We start from the raw sequence: 20,141 nt of genomic DNA, 5'->3' as shown, positions 1-20,141 counted from the left end.
ACGTTTAAGGAAAGAGAGGGTAAAGGAATAAAGAAAAATTCAGCGAGTAAAATTGTAGAAAAAGAGAATAAAATAGGAGTATCAAAATTGGTAACATGCTATAGCAGGTCAATATTACCTGATAGTGTAAAAAAACGATACGCTGACAGTGCACCAAACTTAACTCTAGCGGATATTATCTACTAGTTGCAATATTTAGGGTGATCTAATTTTTTAACTTAAAGGTGGTGGGGAAATTAATTTCACCCAAATCAGCAATATACAAACTTTAATCTTTTGTTGTCTCAAAGCAAATAGGGCAATTTGCACGATTGCCCTTATTTTGAGGTGGTCTTTGATTCTTGTCCCTCAAATTGCTAGTATTTAATTTTTGTGTCTTTAATTTTTGTCTTTTGCCTAAAATATTCCGAGGTTTTGGGCTTGAACCTCGGCTCATAAAAAAAAATTGCAAGGCAGAATTTCGTAGCAAAATTAGGCCTATTCGGAAGACCTAACTTTTGTAGAATTCCAAAAGAATAAACAAAAATATGCGTTGCAAAATTTCGCAAGACAAACTTTTGCCTTAAGGCTTTCTGTCTTAAGACAAACCTCTACCTTATTACTCCTATCTGAGAATATTCTTAGAAATATTACCCGGGCAATTCGCAGGAATGCACTTATTTTGGGGTGGTCTTTAATTTTTGCCCATTATATTGGTGATCGTTAATTTTTGACCCTTTATTAGAACCTCTTGGTTTCGGGATCGAATCTCCATCCAGTCAAAAATTAAAAAAAAATCGCAAGGCAAAATTTTGCCTTGGCAAAACTCTACCCAAAACTTAAGGCAAAATTTTGCCTTAAAAATCCAAACCTGTGCTTTGCGAAATTTCTTCGTTTTTGTACTGAGCTAGGGTTTGAACCCAAAACCTCAGGGCATTAGGCGAAGGGCAAAAATTAAAAATCACCCCAAAAGAACGACAATCCGCGCAAAAAAATGATATTACCCCACATAATTAAATATTTGATCCAATATATTTGAAGCTTCCTCTCTTAAAATACATGTATATCAATCCTCACTTCTACATGCGCCTAATGCAATGCGTCACTGAAATTGCACTCATATCTACTCTGTCTTAGTTCTGCTCAACTAAAACTTTTGACGTTAAGGTCTGTCTCGGAACCTCCATTCTATCAATAAGACTGGGAAACTAGGAGATAAGGCACAACAACAACGAACATAATAGGGTAACCAACCTCTATGCGAAAGCAGCGGTGAAGAAAAGACTTTTGATAGAATCAAACTTCTAGTAATTTCCCCCGTGTTTGCCAATGAAGTAGTTTAGGCCGACACTCTAGAAACTATATTTGATAGCGAGGTTTCTCTTGGTAATGAAATTCAAAACAATTCCTTTTGGTTATTTTGTTTGTCAGGGATGTACATGGACTGGGTTAGCTCGAATTTTTTAAATATCAAATCAAATTAATTGCGTCGGATTTTTAAATTTATAAATTAAATCAGACCAATAAAATTCGAATTTTTCAATTTTGGGTTTTCTCAGGTTATTCGGTTTTTTCGAGTTTTTCGGGTTTTTTTTTCTGAAATAGTCTTCATACAAAACATATCACTTTTACTTCAAATATTTCTTTAGTCCTAATAAAATACAACTATATAACTAAGGTGTTTCTTAAGAAAATAACACAAAATGTGAGATGGGTGATGACATCGAATTAAAATGTTCAACTAAAAAGATAATAAAATCAATTAAAATAAGTATTACTAATTAATAAGCCATAATCTAAATACTAAGTTATGCTATAATAAGTACGGCTAATAAGTATTAATTGCATGACAAAGAAAAAAATTAAGCTATGTATTTTAACCCTCTAAACCAATTATTCAAAACTAAAGAATAGATACCCAACATTACAGTCATTCCTAGTGTTAGAATTGAATTTCTTTTGTTAGTATTAGTGTTGAGTTGGTTTTGATCTGGACTTTATTTGAGTTACTAACATCCATAGATTATAAAACTTATTGGTATTCAAAATTCTAAGTTCAAGCTTAAAATAATATGATAAAAAATAAAAAAACTATGAAAAAATTTAAGAAATATTTACAAATTACATTACAAATAAATATTTTTATGTATAAAATATTATAAAAATTGAATACACGCAATATCAGGTCGGTTTGGTTCGGTTTGACTTTTTTTAGCTAAAACCAAACCAAACCAATTATGATCGGATTTTTTTTTCAACACCAAATCAAGTCAAACCAAATCATTAGTCGAGTTTTTTTCTCGATTTGACTCGATTTATCGGTTTGGTGCGGTTTGTCGGTTTGCTTTGTGCACCCCTATTGTTTGTTATACTCCCTCTATCCCTAGTTATGTTCAGATTTCGAGAGTCATATGTCACATTAATTAATTATTCACAATATTTAAAAGGCATATGATAAATTATCGTAAAAAAACTACTTCACTTGTTTGAAATTGAAATACGAAAGATGCCGCATAAATTAGGACGGAGAAAGTATATTTTAGATATATTTTAAGCACATCATTTTAACCCCAAAAAAAAAAAAGGGGGTCTGTCCCCTGAACAAATGGCCCCCAAAACAAAGTCCCACTTTTACTTCGGACTCTCCAAACCTTTTTCTCTTTCTTTTGCACCCCAAAAAAAAAAAAAAAAAAAACAACAACAACAGCACCAACAAAACCAGAAAAAAAAAAAAATCCAAGATCAAAAGAAATCAAACAAATTTTTTTTCCCAAATTCAAGAATCTTTGTTAGTACGTTACAATGATGGCAGTTAAAGCAAACCCAAATTCCCTTTCCCTTTCATCAACTCATTATTACTCTTCTTTCCCAGTTCATAGAATTTCTTTAAAAAGCTTTCCTTTTTTGCCTGATTTTCAATGTAGAAACCTTGTTTGGGCTTGTTCTAAGAAACCCATTTCGGGTTCTTTAAATTTGGATCCGAGTTTCTCGAATTCCGGGTCCGGGTCGTCACAAAAAATGGATTCAATGAACGATGGTGTTGAAGTTTCGTCTTCTCCTTCAAATGCCATTGATTTCCTCACTTTGTGTCATAGTCTTAAGGTAAAAATGTATCCATGCATGTGAAAAGTTTTGTGATTTCCATGTACTCTCGTTTCAATTTGTTTGTCTGGTTTTGACTTGACACATATAAAAGACTTTTAAAATTTGTGGTCTAAAATAAACATTATGGTTATAAAAGTGGAATTTTAAATTTAAACTGTTTCTAATTATATAAAGGTGACATTATTTTGGGTGTAACTAAAAAGAGTGGATAAATTGAGTGCCAGAGCCTAACTTTGTTTCTAGTCATGTTTTAGGAGAAATTTTTATGTGGAGTATTCAGTTTTATTTTTGGAGTTGGTACTTTTGTGTATGACTTGGTTTGAAGTTGGAAAAATAAGTAATCTAATTTTCAGCTAGGATTGGGTATTGATGTTTAGATATTTAGCAAGTACATAAAAAGTTTTACAAATTTCAACTTTTTAGGATTGAATATATATATAAAAATAGTATGTTGTAGTCAAAGAATAGCTGTTTTTACTATGAATTCTTGCAGGAAACAATAAAATAAATCAAGGGTATGTGATAAAGTTGTGATCTTTTACAAATATGAAACTGTATGTGTAAGTACATTATTGGTCTTTTTGTTTCAAACCAACTGAGCATTTTTATTCATCTTCCAGCAAAAGGTTACACGATGATTTGAGGGAGTTGGTACACTTTACAATGACCCTTAGTTACAGAAGATTTGACTAGTTCAAAACTAGTAAGATGAAGAAAATACTATTGGTACTCATCATACCAAATCATCTGACTAATTGTTAAAGCACTCTCCTATGCTAAACAGAGACTAACTCAATCATGGTGGAAAAAAATGATTTAGAGACTTCTTCAGTTTGTAGACTCTTGTTGATGGCATACCCCACCTATCAGTGTTCATAAGTCCCTAACTTCTTTTGGCAAGCCAATGAAATTGTGAAATATTCGCGATTGGGAACAGTCATGACCAAGATTGGCTAGTTTATCAGCTACTTGATTACCTTCCCTGTAAACATGCTTGAGGATATATCCATTATCCTCCATTCCTTTCCTTAACTCAATAACCTCATCATAAATGTTCCATGGAATGGTATTTACACCATTAACACAGTCTACCAAGAGCTTGGAATCACTCTCAGCTTCAATGTATTGATATTCATTCTCCAAACACCAGTTAACTCCATGCACCAGTGAAACTGCCTCAGCCCAATTACCAGTTCTTGGTCCCAAAGTGAGAGTATAAGCCATCACTAGATGCCCATGATGATCTCTGATGACCCCTGCACCAACACACTGTCCACCTCTGCAGCTTCCATCAGTATTGAGTTTGATGAAACTTAAAGAAATTCTCAACCACTTAACCATCATATTCTTCTGGAAAGCCAACTGGTTAACACAAATATCCTCTATTCCTTTCAAGTTCTGCTACATTTTCACTTTAGCAAATTGATTTTGAATTAAGCCAGTAGTAGTAAAGGATATAAGACCCAAGGATCTAGTAACATTGCTTCTCTCATTTCCATATTTTATACCACACCTAGCTTTCCAGATTTCCCAAGTAGCAATAATTGGCAAGATGTCTCTAAGCATAGCAGTTACTGGATTAGTAGCTTTGGATCTCCACCAGTTGATGAGAAACTGCCTAAAATTGCTATTAATAACTTGAATGCCCATAATCCCTCCCAGCTTCCTCCATATTTTCTGAGCAAAGTCTCCTTCATAGAACATATGTTCCACTGTTTCAACTTTGGGGAAGAAACAAGTACAAATAGATGGAATGGAAATTCCAAACCTGGCTATTCTGGTATCAGTAGGGATCCTGTCCCTCAGTGCTCTCCACTTAATTACCATATTTTTGTCCATGGCAAAGTTCGTACTTGTCTCGTGCGCCTGACCCACACACCAGGCTAGATAGTTCCCTATTTTAAGTATTGGATTAGACATTGAACTGAAGCTGTCCTAGTCGAATATGTAGCAAGAAACTTAAGAAGAAAGGTCACTTTGCATTGCTTCAAATGATTTTAATACAGTTTAATAATATAATTAATCGATTTATTAGCTTTCTTGAGCTATAAATGTAGAGTCTGTAACTTATTGCTCATTTTGGCATTCCTGTTAGCAAGTCAACTTCATGCATTGTATCACACCTTCAACTACTTTGTTCAAAGGCAGTGACCTGTTAAAACCGGAATCCACAAACTTAAACTTAGCCTAAGAGGTCAGTTATATCCTGTTTGGCCAAGCATCTGGGAAGCTAAAAGTACTTATTTTAGGGAGTTGAGCTGTTTGATCAAGCTTTTAGGGAAAAAATAACTGCTTTTGAGTAGCAGCAGAAGGTGTTTTTCATAAGCTAAGAAATGTAGATTTTCCCTAGAAGCACTTCTTAAACCTTGACCATGCACAAATTACCGCTCTAATATAGACAAAAGTGCTTTTGGAATCGATTAGCCAAACACAAACGGCTACTCTTCAAAAGTACTTTTTCCAAAAGCACTTCTTACAAAAAGTGCTTTTCATAATAAGTAGTTTTTGGAAGCTTGGCCAAACAAGTTATTAATCTCCAATAGGAAAAAAACTGTAGATGGAATTATCTTGTTTCATCTAAAAGATGTTTTTATTATTATTATTATTATTATTATTATTATTATTATTATTATTATTGTTATTATTATTATTATTTTTTATGACATGGAAACCCGCAGCCACTACCCGTCGGGTGCGCACAGGGTAACCCCAGCTCCTGTGCAATAGCTAGCAAACCACACAGAAAAGATAACCCGCACTAGGCAAGTCCCATGCAACGAGCTCGACCCAGGAAGGCAAACCCCTCCTGCCGTCGTAGGCGGGGTTTCAAACCACGAGACCTCCATTATGAAAGCCCCATGCTCAACCAACTGAGTCACCCTTGCGGGTTTCATCTAAAAGATGTTTATTCCCAGCACTCTTCTCTTCCTAATGCCATCTGATTCTCTAAACCTCTGAAGACATTGATGTAAATATCCAGGCCTCAAGAGAAAAGAGAGACTTCCTTGATGCGATGTTAATAACCAATGATAATGAGTTAACTTTGATGTAGCTTTTTGCAAATAAAGGCTTACTGAGAAAGTAGAAAATTGTCCCCTGTTACCCTTGACATTAGGTTTTACTTATTGAATATCTTCATAGGCAATCTGAGTTCCGCTTCACAGTCAAGGTTTTAGGACTTCCTATAATGTGGTGTTAGGAAAGAAAAATAATGTCCTCCATTTTTTCTGCTGCAGTTCTTTCTTAGTTAATCTCTTTACTGTAGTGCTATCTTAATGAATGATTAATCTTTTTTCCATATTGCATTTGTTTACTTATTCTCCAATGGCTCTACTTGTTTTGTAGACCACAAAGCGGAAGGGATGGGTAAATCATGCAATAAAAGGTCCTGAATCTATTGCTGATCATATGTACCGTATGTCCCTGATGGCCCTGATTGCTGGTGACCTTCCTGGCGTTAATAGGGAAAGGTTGGACTTGAATATAGCTGATAATGTTCTTGCTATTTTGTTTCAAGATTTTGATTTAAGTTTGTACACATTTATTAATTATTCTGTTATATTGCTAGTGAAATGAGTGGGAAAAGACATTTAAAATTGTAGCCATGTATTGCTTCCACTAGAACACATCTGCCATAATTCTTGTGATATAAAATCTCGTAAATGTAAATCTATTTTTTGTTTGGTTTCTCCATAGCTAACTGTGAACAGTTATTTAGTTCACAACTAATTTTCCTACCATTCCAGAAAATGGATACAAGTGTCTGTCCATGAACATATTGCTATGCTCTTCTTAAAGAATCAGGAAGCAGAAACTTCAGTAACACAGTTTAGTCCTATTTTTCACCTTAACTGATTTTCTAAATAATTATTACTTGGAGTTGGATCATACATTGTTCTTCTGTACACAATCCAATTTTAGTTACTGAGGGTTCATGCTACCAAGAGTGTTTGCATCTAATATGTAGTTCACCTTTTATGCTGGGTATTTGTTAGGTTTTTCTTCTGAGTTGCTTTCTCATCTAGGCAAATTGAACTGAGCCGGTGTTTGGTTAATAAATGAATGACTAGAGCTGCTTACCTAACATAGAATTCTACCAAGCTGTTGATGATCATTACTTGAATGTGTTTTGTAGTTCTTTCTGAAAAACTTGAAGTCTGTTCATGCAAACATGATCTTGATGCTCTTTCTATAGTGATACTTTCTTCATCTGTTGACATATCCATAAAAAAAGATGTTTATATTCATCTATCTGGTAGAAGGTAATCATAGTGCTGCTTCATTTATGTAACAGGTGTATTAAGATGGCCATTGTTCATGATATCGCAGAAGGTATGACCTCCAACTTCGAAATTATCTTTCTGATATTTAAGTGTTTTTATTTTGAACTTGAAGGCTGAACTTCTGTATGCTTATTCCGACATAATATGGTGAATATAATACGGTTATCCGTTATCAAGAAAAATATGGTGAATATAATTGCCATTGCGGAAGCACCAAGGAATGATGAGTCCAAGCATGCATATAGTGCTTTTCAGGGATCTTTGCTGTGGAAAGAGGCAATTATGCACACCAAACAAACAAAAAAAGAATAAAAAAAAAAAAAAAAAAAAATAATAATCCATGGGATGGGATGTAGCCCACTGGCTGTATTGTGGAATGTGGATAATATGAAGGGAAAGAAATAGGAGAGTGTTGAAGGGGTTGAGAAATATTTTGTACGCGATAGGAGTAGCCTCATGTATTCAGTTTCTTTTTTCTTTTTCTTTTTTTTTCTTTTTTTGTGTGTGAACCCATGGGGTTCTTGTTTGTATATATGATTGGATGACTTTTATGGGGAACCATATTTTGGCTTAGATCTCCCATTCTTTTTGGTATACTACTTGTCTACGGGGATTTCTTCTACATTAATGAATTTATTTACCTTATAAAAAATAAGTAGTTGGCTCTGTGCCGTGTGGTGCTTCCTGTTTGGTTATTAGTTAATCTGCAAATTCCAGTGTAAGAAATCTTATGGTCCTCCTTGCTCCAATGATCTAAGAAGCATCAAGCTCTGAAAGATTATGAGTTTGTCCAAGTAAAGAAAATACCTTTGATACACCGCAATTACTAAACCACTTACATATATTACCAAACTTCTTATACACATTGTATTCTCCATTGTAAGAATTAGGTTTACCACCTTCATCAGTTTCGCTTTGGTGTTTTCTTCTTCTACGTGTTCATTCGTCTTCTTTTTCTTTTGATTGGACTGGGCCTGAGGTTCTCACCATATTATTTGTAAATCTGAGTTTTTTGCATTTGATGATAGTTTTGAACTTTTATAGCAATTGTTGGAGATATAACTCCGTCTGATGGTGTACCTAAGGCTGAAAAAAGCAGGCTTGAGCAAGCTGCTTTGACTGAAATGTGCAAAGTTCTTGGTGGAGGGATGAGAGGTATTCCCTTACGGTGTTTATCTAATCAACAAGGCTCTATCTTTCATATCATATTATTTATTCTCTACTAGGCAGTCAAAACACTCTGATAAGGGAGTTTCTTTCATTTGACAATATAAATATCATGCTTTATAATATTTCCAGCTGAAGAGATTAAAGAACTGTGGCAAGAGTACGAAAACAATGCTTCACTGGAGGCCAATCTTGTAAAAGATTTTGACAAGGTATGGATTACTAGCTTTCATCCAATATATAAACGTTGTACGGAGAGAAGTTTCACATCTTGAGTACACTACTTCTTTTCCTCGTCAAATTTTCTCAGAGTTTGTATCGGAACTTTGAGTAACTTGTCAATTTATGAGTTTTTATATTATTGGTACTTTCACCCGTATCTTCTTTAAAATTAGTGCATCTTCCATCCTGTAAGTCTTGGGTGTGTAATTTAATGAGTACCAAGTTGCCTCTTATCACTCTACTAGATCTTTAAATGATATAACATCTGATAGATTTCATGTTTTTCTTTTCGATTCTCCAGGTTGAAATGATCCTGCAGGCATTGGAATATGAATCAGGTGAATAACTCGTCTCCGAAAACTTTAAGTTAAAGACCAAAAAACCTACTACTTTTACTGAATATATTTTTCTAGTTTGTGCTTCTCACTAAGTTCCGTATGGTTGAGTACTTTTGGCATTTCATCTATAATTAAAGGGCTTTGTTTTTCCCTGTAGTAGGATGTTTGGATACATCCTTTTCTCATTAACAGTTAGATGCCTAGATGAAGAACACTTTCATCTTTATGTACTCAAATCCAGTGGAACGTTTATAAATTACATTTGATGCAGCATGGCTTTGTGCAATCTTCTATATTTCTCCTTTCTGTACTTCTTGCTGATAGGCTGTTGTTTTTTTGACAGAACATGGGAAGGTACTGGATGAGTTTTTCTTTTCAACTGCAGGTCAGTGATCTTTTATTTCCGATTAGGAAAAAAATGAGTGTGTTGTCTTGGCCACCATTAAGTCATTTCTTGATGATTCATATATATTTACATGCAGGAAAATTTCAAACAGAAACAGGAAAAAGCTGGGCAGCTGAAATCCATTCAAGGAGAAACTCCAGACTGGGAAAATGACTCAACTGACCCTCATTGATATTTTGCGTTTAGACCATTTTAGTGTCTCCCGTGACGCGTCTTCATATGACTGGGAGAGATAGCATAATGTGTTGATGTAATCAGAGTAAAAATGCACTAGCTTCTTTGTTCAGCTAAGCTCCGGTTAAGCTGAATGCTCGAAGTGAAATTTAGGTAGGAGATGTTCTGCTCTAGGGATATACTTTACGTGCTGCATGCACTATGCACGACTGACTTTTTTCCCAGAACCCTTATCAGAAAAAAACTTTTTCCCAGAATTATTTTGGTTGTCTTGACATGGTGACATCCTAACATTGCTTTCAAAAAATTCAGCAGCTTTTGCTATGATCCATTCTACTGTTTTGTGGAGTGCTAAATGTGGATTTACAGAAGCTCCAAAGCTAAGTGTGTACCTTGGTTTCCTTTTTCTCCCCCTATTTGCATATAAAGTTGCCACTTTTACCTTGAGGCTGAAGATTAAAAAGTTAAATGAGGGAAAATAATGGAAGGATACATAAACAATTATCTTGTTAAAACAACTCACAATTATAATCTTCATAACTCGTCAAAGGTCAGCTAAGGAAATAATCCTTAAAGAAGACTATTTATACACAATTAAAGAAGACTATTTATACATAATGGGCTTGACAAACACCCAAAATAAAGTCATCATTAAGCGGAGGCTTTCATGCAGATGAAACTTTTCATGGAGGCCTTCAATATTTGACTCTAGGCTTTTATGCTCTCTTGAAACAATCCTATGAACTCGATGTCAACTTGGTCGGTTGTATTGTCAAAGGTGCCTGATTGATCTACGTCACAAGTTATACCGTAATTATAATGATAGGATTAAAATACGAAATTGTTACTCCTGTTATATAATCTTGTTATAACTTGCTCACCAACCAAACCAACTATTATACCTCCAAATCCCCCTTTCCCCTAGAGACAGAGATGTTATTGTTGTGCCTTTGTGCATCCCTTGGATCCAATTTTGGGCCAAGCCCAAGATAGAGTTAAGAACAGTTCAAGATTACAGTTCATTTGCACTCAAATTGGTGTTCTTTAATTTTTGTCCCTTCACCTAATATCATGAGGTTTGGGATTCGAATCCCAGCTCAGTCAAAAAAGAAAATTCGCAAGGCAGAGTTTCGTACCAAAGTTAGGCCTATTCGGGTCAAAGTTAGGCAAAACTCTGCCTGAGCATTGTGTGCAAAACATTGCCTGAGAATTGCATGCAAAACTCTGTCTTGCGAATCCAAACATCTGCCTTACGAAATTCCTTCCCTTTTTTTTTTTTTAATCGAGCTGAGGTTCGAACTCAGAATATCAGGCGAAAGACAAAAATTAAAAACTACTAATTTGAGGGATAAAAATTAAAGACCTGTGCGTTTGAAGGACAATCCGCACAAAAAAAAAAAAAAGTTTAAGAACACTGGTCTATGGTAATGTGGGCCAGGATGTGTCAGATCGGCCCATAAAATTTATGTCATTTCACAATTATCTGTCGACATAATCCCATTAATTAGCAAACGTAAGCAAAGGTATGGATAACTTTGTTTGAACTTTGAATTTGTGAACGAATAAAAAGTCAAAGAGGGATAATTAAACTTTTGAAAACAACTTTAAATCTTGAATGCAAATTTTAGACTTTTTTGCTTTCTAGTTTCTACTCCTATGGAGAAGCTAGCAATTTTTATTTCTTCCCACATGTTCTTTTGTACAAAAAATATTCTTCCCACTAGTACATAAACAACGTTTACTATTACTCTAAAATCATTTATTTTTCTGAAAAAAATTTCGTCAAGTACCTGAAACTTTTAGTGAAACAAAGCTTAAATGAAATTATAAAGTTATTCGGTGCATGGTTTAAACTAGGAGGTACAAAGTAAACCGACAGAGCGGATCCAAGATTTTCAATTAGGAAAAAGTTAAATATACACCGTAATTTTTTGCCAAAGGGATAAAAGTTAATATATGTATATAAACAAGAAAATTTATCCTATATATACACCGTAATTTTTTGAAGGACAATCCCCCAAGTAGATCCAAAAAAAACCAAAGTTTAACCGAATCAAATGAAAAAAAAATTCGATTAGTGGTTTGGTTTAATGTTTGTGTTGAAAAAACCAGCCGCTCATAATTGGTTTGGTTTGGTTTTAGTTAAAAAATCAAGCCGAACCAAAACCAAACCAACTCCGACATTTATGTCAAGTTTTAAAATATTTATTTGTAATGTAACTTATAAATATTTCTTAAATTTTTCCTTAGTTTTTATCTTTTATCATATTATTTTAAGCTTGAACTTAGAATTTTGAATGTCAATAAGTTTTATATTTCATAATGTTAGTAATTCAAATAAAGTCCAAACAAAAAACAACTCAACACTAATGCTAACAAAAAAAATTCAATTTTATCACTAGGAATGACAATAATGTTGGATATATATTCTTTAGTTTTACATAATTGATATAGAGAGTGAAAAATACATAACTTAATTTTTTTTCCTTTGTCATGTAATTAATACTTGTTATCTGTATTTATTTTAGCATGACTTAGTATTTTTAGGTTATGGTCATTTTCTCTATGGCTTATTAATTAGCAATATTTATTTTAACCGATTTTATTATCTTTTTTGTTGAATATTTTAATACATTGTCATTACTCATCTCACATTTTGTGTTATTTTCTTAAGAAACACCTTACTTATATAGTTGTATCTTACTAGGACTAAAGAACTATTTGAATTAAAAGTTAAAATGAATGCTTTTCCGGAAAAAAAAAAAAACTCAAAAAACCCGAGAAAATCCGAGGTTGAAAACCCCAAATTTTATTGGTTTGATTTGGTGCATAAATTTAAAAACCCGACGCAATTGGTTTGATTTGCTATTTAAAAAATCCGAACCAACCCAGTTCATGTACACCCCTAGCTTAAACGTTGGTATACGGCTAAAAGTATTCTATTATAAAAATTTATACCGTTAAAATTGCTTGGTTACTGAAATACCGATGTTGAAATCGGTATATGGTTAATTGTATTTATATTTATTACAGTATATATGACTTAAAAATCAAGGGCGGAGTTACCCTTGACAAAGACCAATTAATAAATGAATACATTGTGGAGATCATAAGGCAATATTGTTTTATGTGTGTGTATATTGTACGATCATGAATCTTCTAGGTTATTCATCTCTGTTGCTTTTGCAATAAACACCTTACTTATATAACAGTATCTTACTAGACTAAAGAATTATTTTGAATTAAAAGTTATATGTTTATATATGAAGGCTTTTCCGGAAAAAAAAAGAAATAGGTTGAAAACCCCAAATTTTATTGGTTTGATTTGGTGTATAAATTTTTTTGCGAATGGTTTAATTTGTTATTTAAAAAAAGTTAATATATGTGACACACCTAACTTAAACGTTGGTATATACGGCTAAAATTTATACCATTAAAATTGCTTGGTTACTGAAATACCGATGTTGAAATCGGTATATGGTTAATTGTATTTATATTTATTACATGCGCATATATGACTTACTAAAATCAAGGGCGGAGTTACCCTTGACCAAAAGGGACCAATTAATACCCCTTCGTCACTGGAATACATTGTGGAGATCATAAGGCAATATTGTTTTATGTGTGTATATTATACGATCATGAATCTTCTTGGGTTATTCATCTGTTTGCTTCTTTATATCTTGTCTTGTTCTTAACGGAATATTACAGCTGACAAATTCCTAGATACATAATTGTCTACCATGAGTTAGTGAATGATCCAACCATGAGTTATCAGTTCTGGGAGTTGCCAGAACCTAGTGCCCTATTGAACCCTATATATGTGCGCGCGAATAAACAAGTATGAATGGAGTTAAAAAAAAAACACATTGTTTGCAACAAATTTTCTCAAATATGAAAATAAACTGCAACTACAAAAAAAAATTAAAAAAAATAAAAATATATATATATATATATATATATATATATATATATATATATATTATCAAGATTTTGAATACAAATTTTTTTGTTCCTTTATTCTTTCTCCGAATTATTGGCCTCGAGTAGCGTAGTTGTTGCACATAGGATGATGCAGACCTGAGTTGATCTTGAGGAAGAATAACTCTACTTGATCACTTCGACTTTGAGAAAAATAAGATACAAACCTCTACGTTAGGTTGATCTTATACTTGACATTTAAATAATTTGGCCGTTATAGACAAAAAAATGCATAATTCTAATTTTCATTTATTAATTGCCAAATTCTAAGCTTAATCCTCTTTGTATAACGAACGGAAAACCGTTTAATGATGAATAATATATATATATATATATATATATATATATATATATATATATATTATCATAAGTAGTGTATTAAATGATCAAATATTTGGTCAAAATCTCTACACTTATTATTGGTAATCATATATATATTCTATTTTTATAAAGATGGTTAATTATTATATTACCAAAAAAAGAAGATAGTTGTTATATGGGGGGTAATTTTACAAAGAGTGTCCGTTATAAAGTCAAGCTATTTCTTGTTATAGGTGAAATATTGTTATAGAGAAGTCTTTATTATAGAAACTTATTTATTATATGCGATGCATACAAGCCAAGTATTATACCGACCGTATTTGATGTCATGACCTCTTTGTGAATATAAATTTTATGGGTATGTCTTTGTTTTTATAGACCTTCAAGATTTTAGCCTAGTAGCCTCCAAAAATAACATTTTTTTTGGACTTGATCTAAAACTATGAATTCAGCTTGTCTTGTAGATGCCCAACTTAAATCAGGTAAATTCTTATGTCTACACACATTTAAGGACCTATTCTCTAAAACTAACCCCCAAAAAATTCTAAAATTTTGAATCTGTCATTAATGACGTAAGACAATTACAACAAGCAAAGAAAGTTCAGAGAAATGCCAGCATTTTTGTTGATAGTATCTTCAATGAATTTATGCAGGTATGGGGTAGGGAATAAAAATCTACTAAGATTCAAAGAAAAGTGCAGAAAAAATATACTCCTAAGAAGGTGCAAAACGTACCATTGTCTGCATGCAATTATTAGGCCCATAAATTCAGCTAATATTCAAAATTGTCATTATTGAGAATGAGGGACAAAAAAAAAGACAGGAGCCGGACCATAAACAGTATTGTCCCACTAACAAAAATACGTGAACCCCATTATTTCCTTTTGTTATCCCCAAAAAAGAGCAAGACATAATTTCCTCAGGAAAACTACTGAAAATTTGTGTAATTATATCAATAATAGTACTTCCTATTGTGAATCATTATGAGGTGATTTAATTATAGAAGAAACGACTAAAAATGAGTGCAATTTAACTACTATCGCTGTCAGTGCACCATTTTCACACTCTATCAAATTAAAATGATTGCAATAATAAAAAGTAATTGTGTATAATTTTAAGCGGGAAAAGAATTATGAGGTTTCAAAAAACCTAGATGATTTCTTTTTATCTCCTAAATTTTGATGGAGATAGTTACTCGTATTTGTGCCAGTGAAAGATAGTAGGTACATTGTAAAATTAATCGAGATGTGTGCAACAACACAATTATAAAAAAAGAAGAAGGTAAACTTACAGAAATAACTACCTTATTATAGGTTCTTACCATTAGTAGCTACCCTTTTCAATATTAAGATATGTAGCTACCATTTCATTAGTTTATGTATTTGGACGCGTGTATTTGAAGGTCTTCAAATACATAACTAATCTGTAAACAATAACCAGATCTCTTAAATTTAGGCATTAATGGTGGTGTTTATTAATAGACAGAATAATACATTTTTTTAATATCTTTCTCTCTTCCCTTCTTTTGGTAAGGTAAATTTTGTTCCATAATTTTAGCTTCCATTTCTTTCTCCAACCATGATTTTCCTTCTCTCTTCCCTTCTTTTTGTAACTAAATTCAAAATTCAAAAACATTAATAATAGAAGGAAACACAAAAATAGAGATTATGATCATTCAACCGGTAATTCAAAAAATACATGATTTGTAACTTCAAAACACTTAAAAAACAATTGTATTTAAGTTTATATTGAAAAATTCAAATACACAAATACAATCAAACATTCATAAACGAATTTAAATGACTGTGTATTCGATTCGCCGTTCATCACTATTTCAAATATACAAATACATACAAACAAAATACATCACTCATTGGTTCAAATACACAAAAACATGCAAACATATGCATCACTGGTTCAAACACACAAATACATAGAAACATTCATAAACAAATTTAAATGACTGTGTATTTATTCGCAGTTGATCATTATTTCAAATACACAAATACATGCAATAAAATACATCACTGTTTCAAATACACCAGTACATAAAACATTCATATACAAAATTGAATGTGTGTGTATTTTATAAACAGTTAATCACTGGTTCAAATACACAAAAACATACAAACATATGCATCACTGGTTCAAATACACAAATTGCATACATATTACTTAATGAAAACAAAAATAATAGTGTAGAAAATCAACGAATCATATAACATTGAAAGCCATTGAGGCATCAAGAAGGTATGTTAACAAATGCCATATTTTGATGCCAAAAAAAATAAAATATATCTAACATGTTTGGCAGAACCTGCAACAACAATGATAGTCATTGTTGAGAAGAAGTTAAGGTTTAGGGTTTAGTAGAAAAGAAGAAGCTAACAATGATAGCCGTTGTTGAGAAGAAGTTAGGGTTTAGGATTTAGTGGAAGGAAATAATATGGTTGAAGAAGAAAGGAAGGAAGAAGGAGAATCATGGTTGAAGAAGGAATGGGAAGCTAAAATTATGGAACCAATTTTAATAATAGTCAATGCCTATTATTAAGAGATTTGTTTAATTATGTATGTGTATAGTTACTGATATAGCTATGGATGGTAAATTAGAAAAGTAAATTAGTTACTAAATATAAATAACTAAAAGAGTAGTTATTATCAATAAATAGGTCTTATAAGAAGCTACATCAAGTAATTATTCCTAAAATATATATCCTAATTGAGGAAATGATGAAAAGACAACGTGGTGAGACATATAAATAAACAATAAGGTCTTTTTGCCACTCTGTTTTGGCCACAATGATCCAAATGAGGTAAATTTATATGACTATTTAGGTCAAATTTAATAATTTATGCTTACTTAATGTGATTTCTATCTTTTTTTCTCAAAATTTATCTTAATTTAAAATTGTACAATAGAGGTTATGGTGGTTTTTAGATAAGTGTGGCCAAATTTGGGTCAAATTGGTGTGGTAAATTAGCAACCCTCATAAATAAATTTCGAGATAGTAACACAAAAGGTCACCCAACTATGGTTAATGATCTCTCAAGGTTATGTTTCTTTGTTTTGTAATAAGGTCACCCAACTTTCCCTAGATCACATCAAAAGTCACCTAATCAATATTTGACAAATAAAATATGACATGACATTTAATTTAGTCCATATGGACTTTTCCTTTTTTTTTTTCTCAATCCACGTGGCAAAAAGATCCGACCCGACCCGACCCGACCCGATCCAAACCCAAATTAATCCTTATTAACCCTATTCTCTCTTAATTAAAATAGACGTTCTCTCTCTCTGAAGAAAAAAAATTTGTTCATCATTTTATTAAAATCTTGTCGTCTTCGTTTTCCTTCTTTAACACTTCTTAGACTTCTTAAACATAGTCCTTCATGACTCTTTTCTTAAAAAGTTTGCCTGATCTTTTTGAAACACCCACATCGCTTGGCACACATATAACACTAGAAAATGAAATTTATTTATCATTCACACTCTTTGCAACTTCAACTTGTTCGTTATTGACACCCTCAAAACCTTCTATAACGTCAATTTGCGTGTTAGTCACGCCAAATGAGAGAAGGAAAAAGAAGACTACGCGGTTTTATTAAAACGATGGGCCAATTTTTTTTTACTGAGAGAGAGAAACTCCATTTTAATTAAGAGAGAATAGGGTAAATAAGGGTTAATTTGTGTTTGAATCGGGTTGGATCTTATTGCCACGTGGATTGAGGAAAAAAAATAAAAAGTCCATATGGACTAAATTAAATGCCATGTCATATTTTATTTATCAAATATTAGGGTGACTTTTGATGTGACATAGAGAAAGTTGGGTAACCTTGTTGTTATAAAACAAAGAAACATAACCTTGAGAAATTATTGCCCATAGTTAGGTGGGCAATTATGCAAATTGCCCTTCTTTTGGGGCGGTCTTTAAATTTTGCCCCTCATATTTGTGATCTTTAAATTTTACCCTTCGGCTAAAACTCATGAGTTCCAGGTTCGAACCCCGCTCAGTCAAAAATTTAAAAAAAAAAAAAATTACAAAAGAGTTTGAATTTTTATGCCCTACATAAATTAGACTTTTAGTTATGTTTAACTAAAATTCTGTACGCCGAAGGATGATTTTGACTTGAGGTATATATACATATATATATATATATATATAACTTTTGAAGATAAACTTTTAATTATGCCTTAATTAAAAGTGTGCTCCATAAGACATAACTAAAAGTATGCCCCATAAGGCGGAACTTTTCCTTAAGGCATAACTAAAAGTTTGTCTTATAAGGCAAAGTCTATGCCTTAAGGAAAAGTTCTTGCCTTACGGAACATACTTTTGGTTATCATGCTTAACTAAAAGTCTGCCCTATAAGGCATAACTAAACTATGCCTTAAGGAAAAGTTCTACCTTATGGGGCAAATTTTTAGTTATGCCGGATCCAGTATAACTTTAGTTTTTCCTTAAGGATTGTATGCCGGATCCATGATACATGCCCCCAGCCCTGCCTTGCGAAATTATTTTTTTATTTTATGCCTGAGCGGGGGTTCGAACCCAGATCCTCAAGTATTTACCCACCTATCCAAGCGAATGACAAAACTTAAAGACCACAAATATGAGGGGCAAAATTTAAAGACCACCCCAAAAGAAGAGCAATCCGCGCAAAAAAATGTAGTTGGGTGACCTTTTGTGTTACTACCTCAATTAATTTCCCTACCTTTGATCAAAGACTTCGATTTTTGATGTTTGAAAATTAAAAAAAATCTGTAAAAATTATTTTCCCCTTTAATGGAATCTACTCGAGCGGCATGAGTTGGAATTAATTGAGTTAATTGGTACAGAATATTGTAAGATAAAAAAAATAACAAAGAAAGATATAAGCACATATTTGGTGTTTTTGATGAATTGTTAATGACTTTTAGGTTATTTACATTGTGATGTTTTTGCGTTAAATATATACTATGTTTTTAAATCATTTGTCATCATCTTGCCCTTAAACTCATATTCGGACGTCGAATTATTTTAAGATAGCATACTATATTGATAAGGTGAAAAAAGGGACATTTATAAAAATTTAATATGATGAAGATGACATGTTCAGCTCAATCAAGGTACCATTCAAATATTAATTGCAGTTGTACTTTGCGTATATAAAAGTTGGACTTGGACCGTCAAACACGTGCACAACCACATATAGAACAAAAGTGATTTGACATAAACTCAACAAGTTGCAAAAAGTTAATCGTAGATTTTAAATTAAACAACGGCACTATTACTATGGATTTAATTATCTTAATAGATTTGGAGAATCTCATGAGGATTTGTCATTTTTAGGGAATTGGAGAATAAATCACCATAGATGATAACAAAAACTAGAATTTAAATAACGCGTTATTATTTGCTTAAAAGTTGATATTTTCGATAAATAAAATAGGAAAATTCCAGTCAAAGTCAATGAATAGAATAGAAAATCCAACATCGACCAACTAGAGAATTTGCTTTTTTTGCTTTGTTTGTTTATTGAAGTAAAGGGAGCTTTCATGCCTTTTTTTTTTTTTAATGTATTTTAAAAGAAGGTCCACTCATTGGTTCAAATTTTATTTTCTAATATTAACAAACAGAAATTGTAATTGATACTTTGCATTTTTCTAACCTTTATATTAATTATTATGTAACCATAGTTTTCTCATATTTTCTTTTTGTTTATGTATTTTATTCACCATAAGGCATGTATCTATTTCTTTTAAATATCCTAATTAAATAGTCTTCGAAGAATAGTTCATATTGATCTATACCTTGAAAAATTTGGGTCAAAAATGAGAATTCAGACAACTATTAAGTATTTGATTATTATGAATAGATTGACAACTAAGCTGGAGAAAGTTTCTTTTTTGTTTTTCAAAAGCATGTAATGTCTAAAATTCTAAGTATTTTCTTACCAAAATAAAAACAAAAATGTTCCAGAAAGTGGAATCGTTATCTAATATTAGAACACCATTTTAATCATATTCCTTCTGTAACTATAAATAAACATATGAGGGGGGTTTCTTTTGCAAATGACAACTAGCATATAACTGTCAATTGCTAGATTTTACAAAGCAACCTTAAAAATGAAAGCACATATGACCATCTTTAATTAGTAATTATCGTGATTATAAAAAATAAA

At 32.3% G+C, this 20,141-nt stretch overlaps 1 protein-coding gene across 1 annotated transcript; it reads left to right on the top strand.

The window, feature by feature from the left end:
- The first annotated feature begins 2,657 nt into the window (after window positions 1–2,657).
- Window positions 2,658–9,926, top strand: LOC132067745 (uncharacterized). The gene is made up of 8 exons (XM_059461052.1): window positions 2,658–3,081; window positions 6,430–6,554; window positions 7,379–7,416; window positions 8,412–8,522; window positions 8,667–8,746; window positions 9,058–9,094; window positions 9,438–9,479; window positions 9,577–9,926. Exons 1-8 carry the CDS (start codon window positions 2,782–2,784, stop codon window positions 9,651–9,653), a joined length of 810 nt encoding a protein of 269 aa, XP_059317035.1. The 5' UTR covers window positions 2,658–2,781; the 3' UTR covers window positions 9,654–9,926.
- The last annotated feature ends 10,215 nt before the right edge of the window (window positions 9,927–20,141 follow it).

The sequence above is a fragment of the Lycium ferocissimum genome, chromosome 8 (assembly GCF_029784015.1).
Source record: "Lycium ferocissimum isolate CSIRO_LF1 chromosome 8, AGI_CSIRO_Lferr_CH_V1, whole genome shotgun sequence".
Lineage (NCBI taxonomy): Eukaryota > Viridiplantae > Streptophyta > Magnoliopsida > Solanales > Solanaceae > Lycium > Lycium ferocissimum.
The sequence above is the reverse complement of the archived record's forward strand: the minus strand, read 5'-3'. Positions and strand labels throughout refer to the sequence as shown.

What these genes read in the sequence shown, in the direction of transcription:
- LOC132067745 (XM_059461052.1), top strand. Translation starts at nt 2,782, where the DNA reads ATGATGGCAGTTAAAGCAAACCCAAATTCCCTTTCCCTTTCATCAACT. An exon ending in CCTGGCGTTAATAGGGAAAG is followed by an intron (nt 6,555 to 7,378) that starts GTTGGACTTGAA and finishes TTTATGTAACAG; the next exon opens with GTGTATTAAGATGGCCATTG. An exon ending in TGTTCATGATATCGCAGAAG is followed by an intron (nt 7,417 to 8,411) that starts GTATGACCTCCA and finishes GAACTTTTATAG; the next exon opens with CAATTGTTGGAGATATAACT.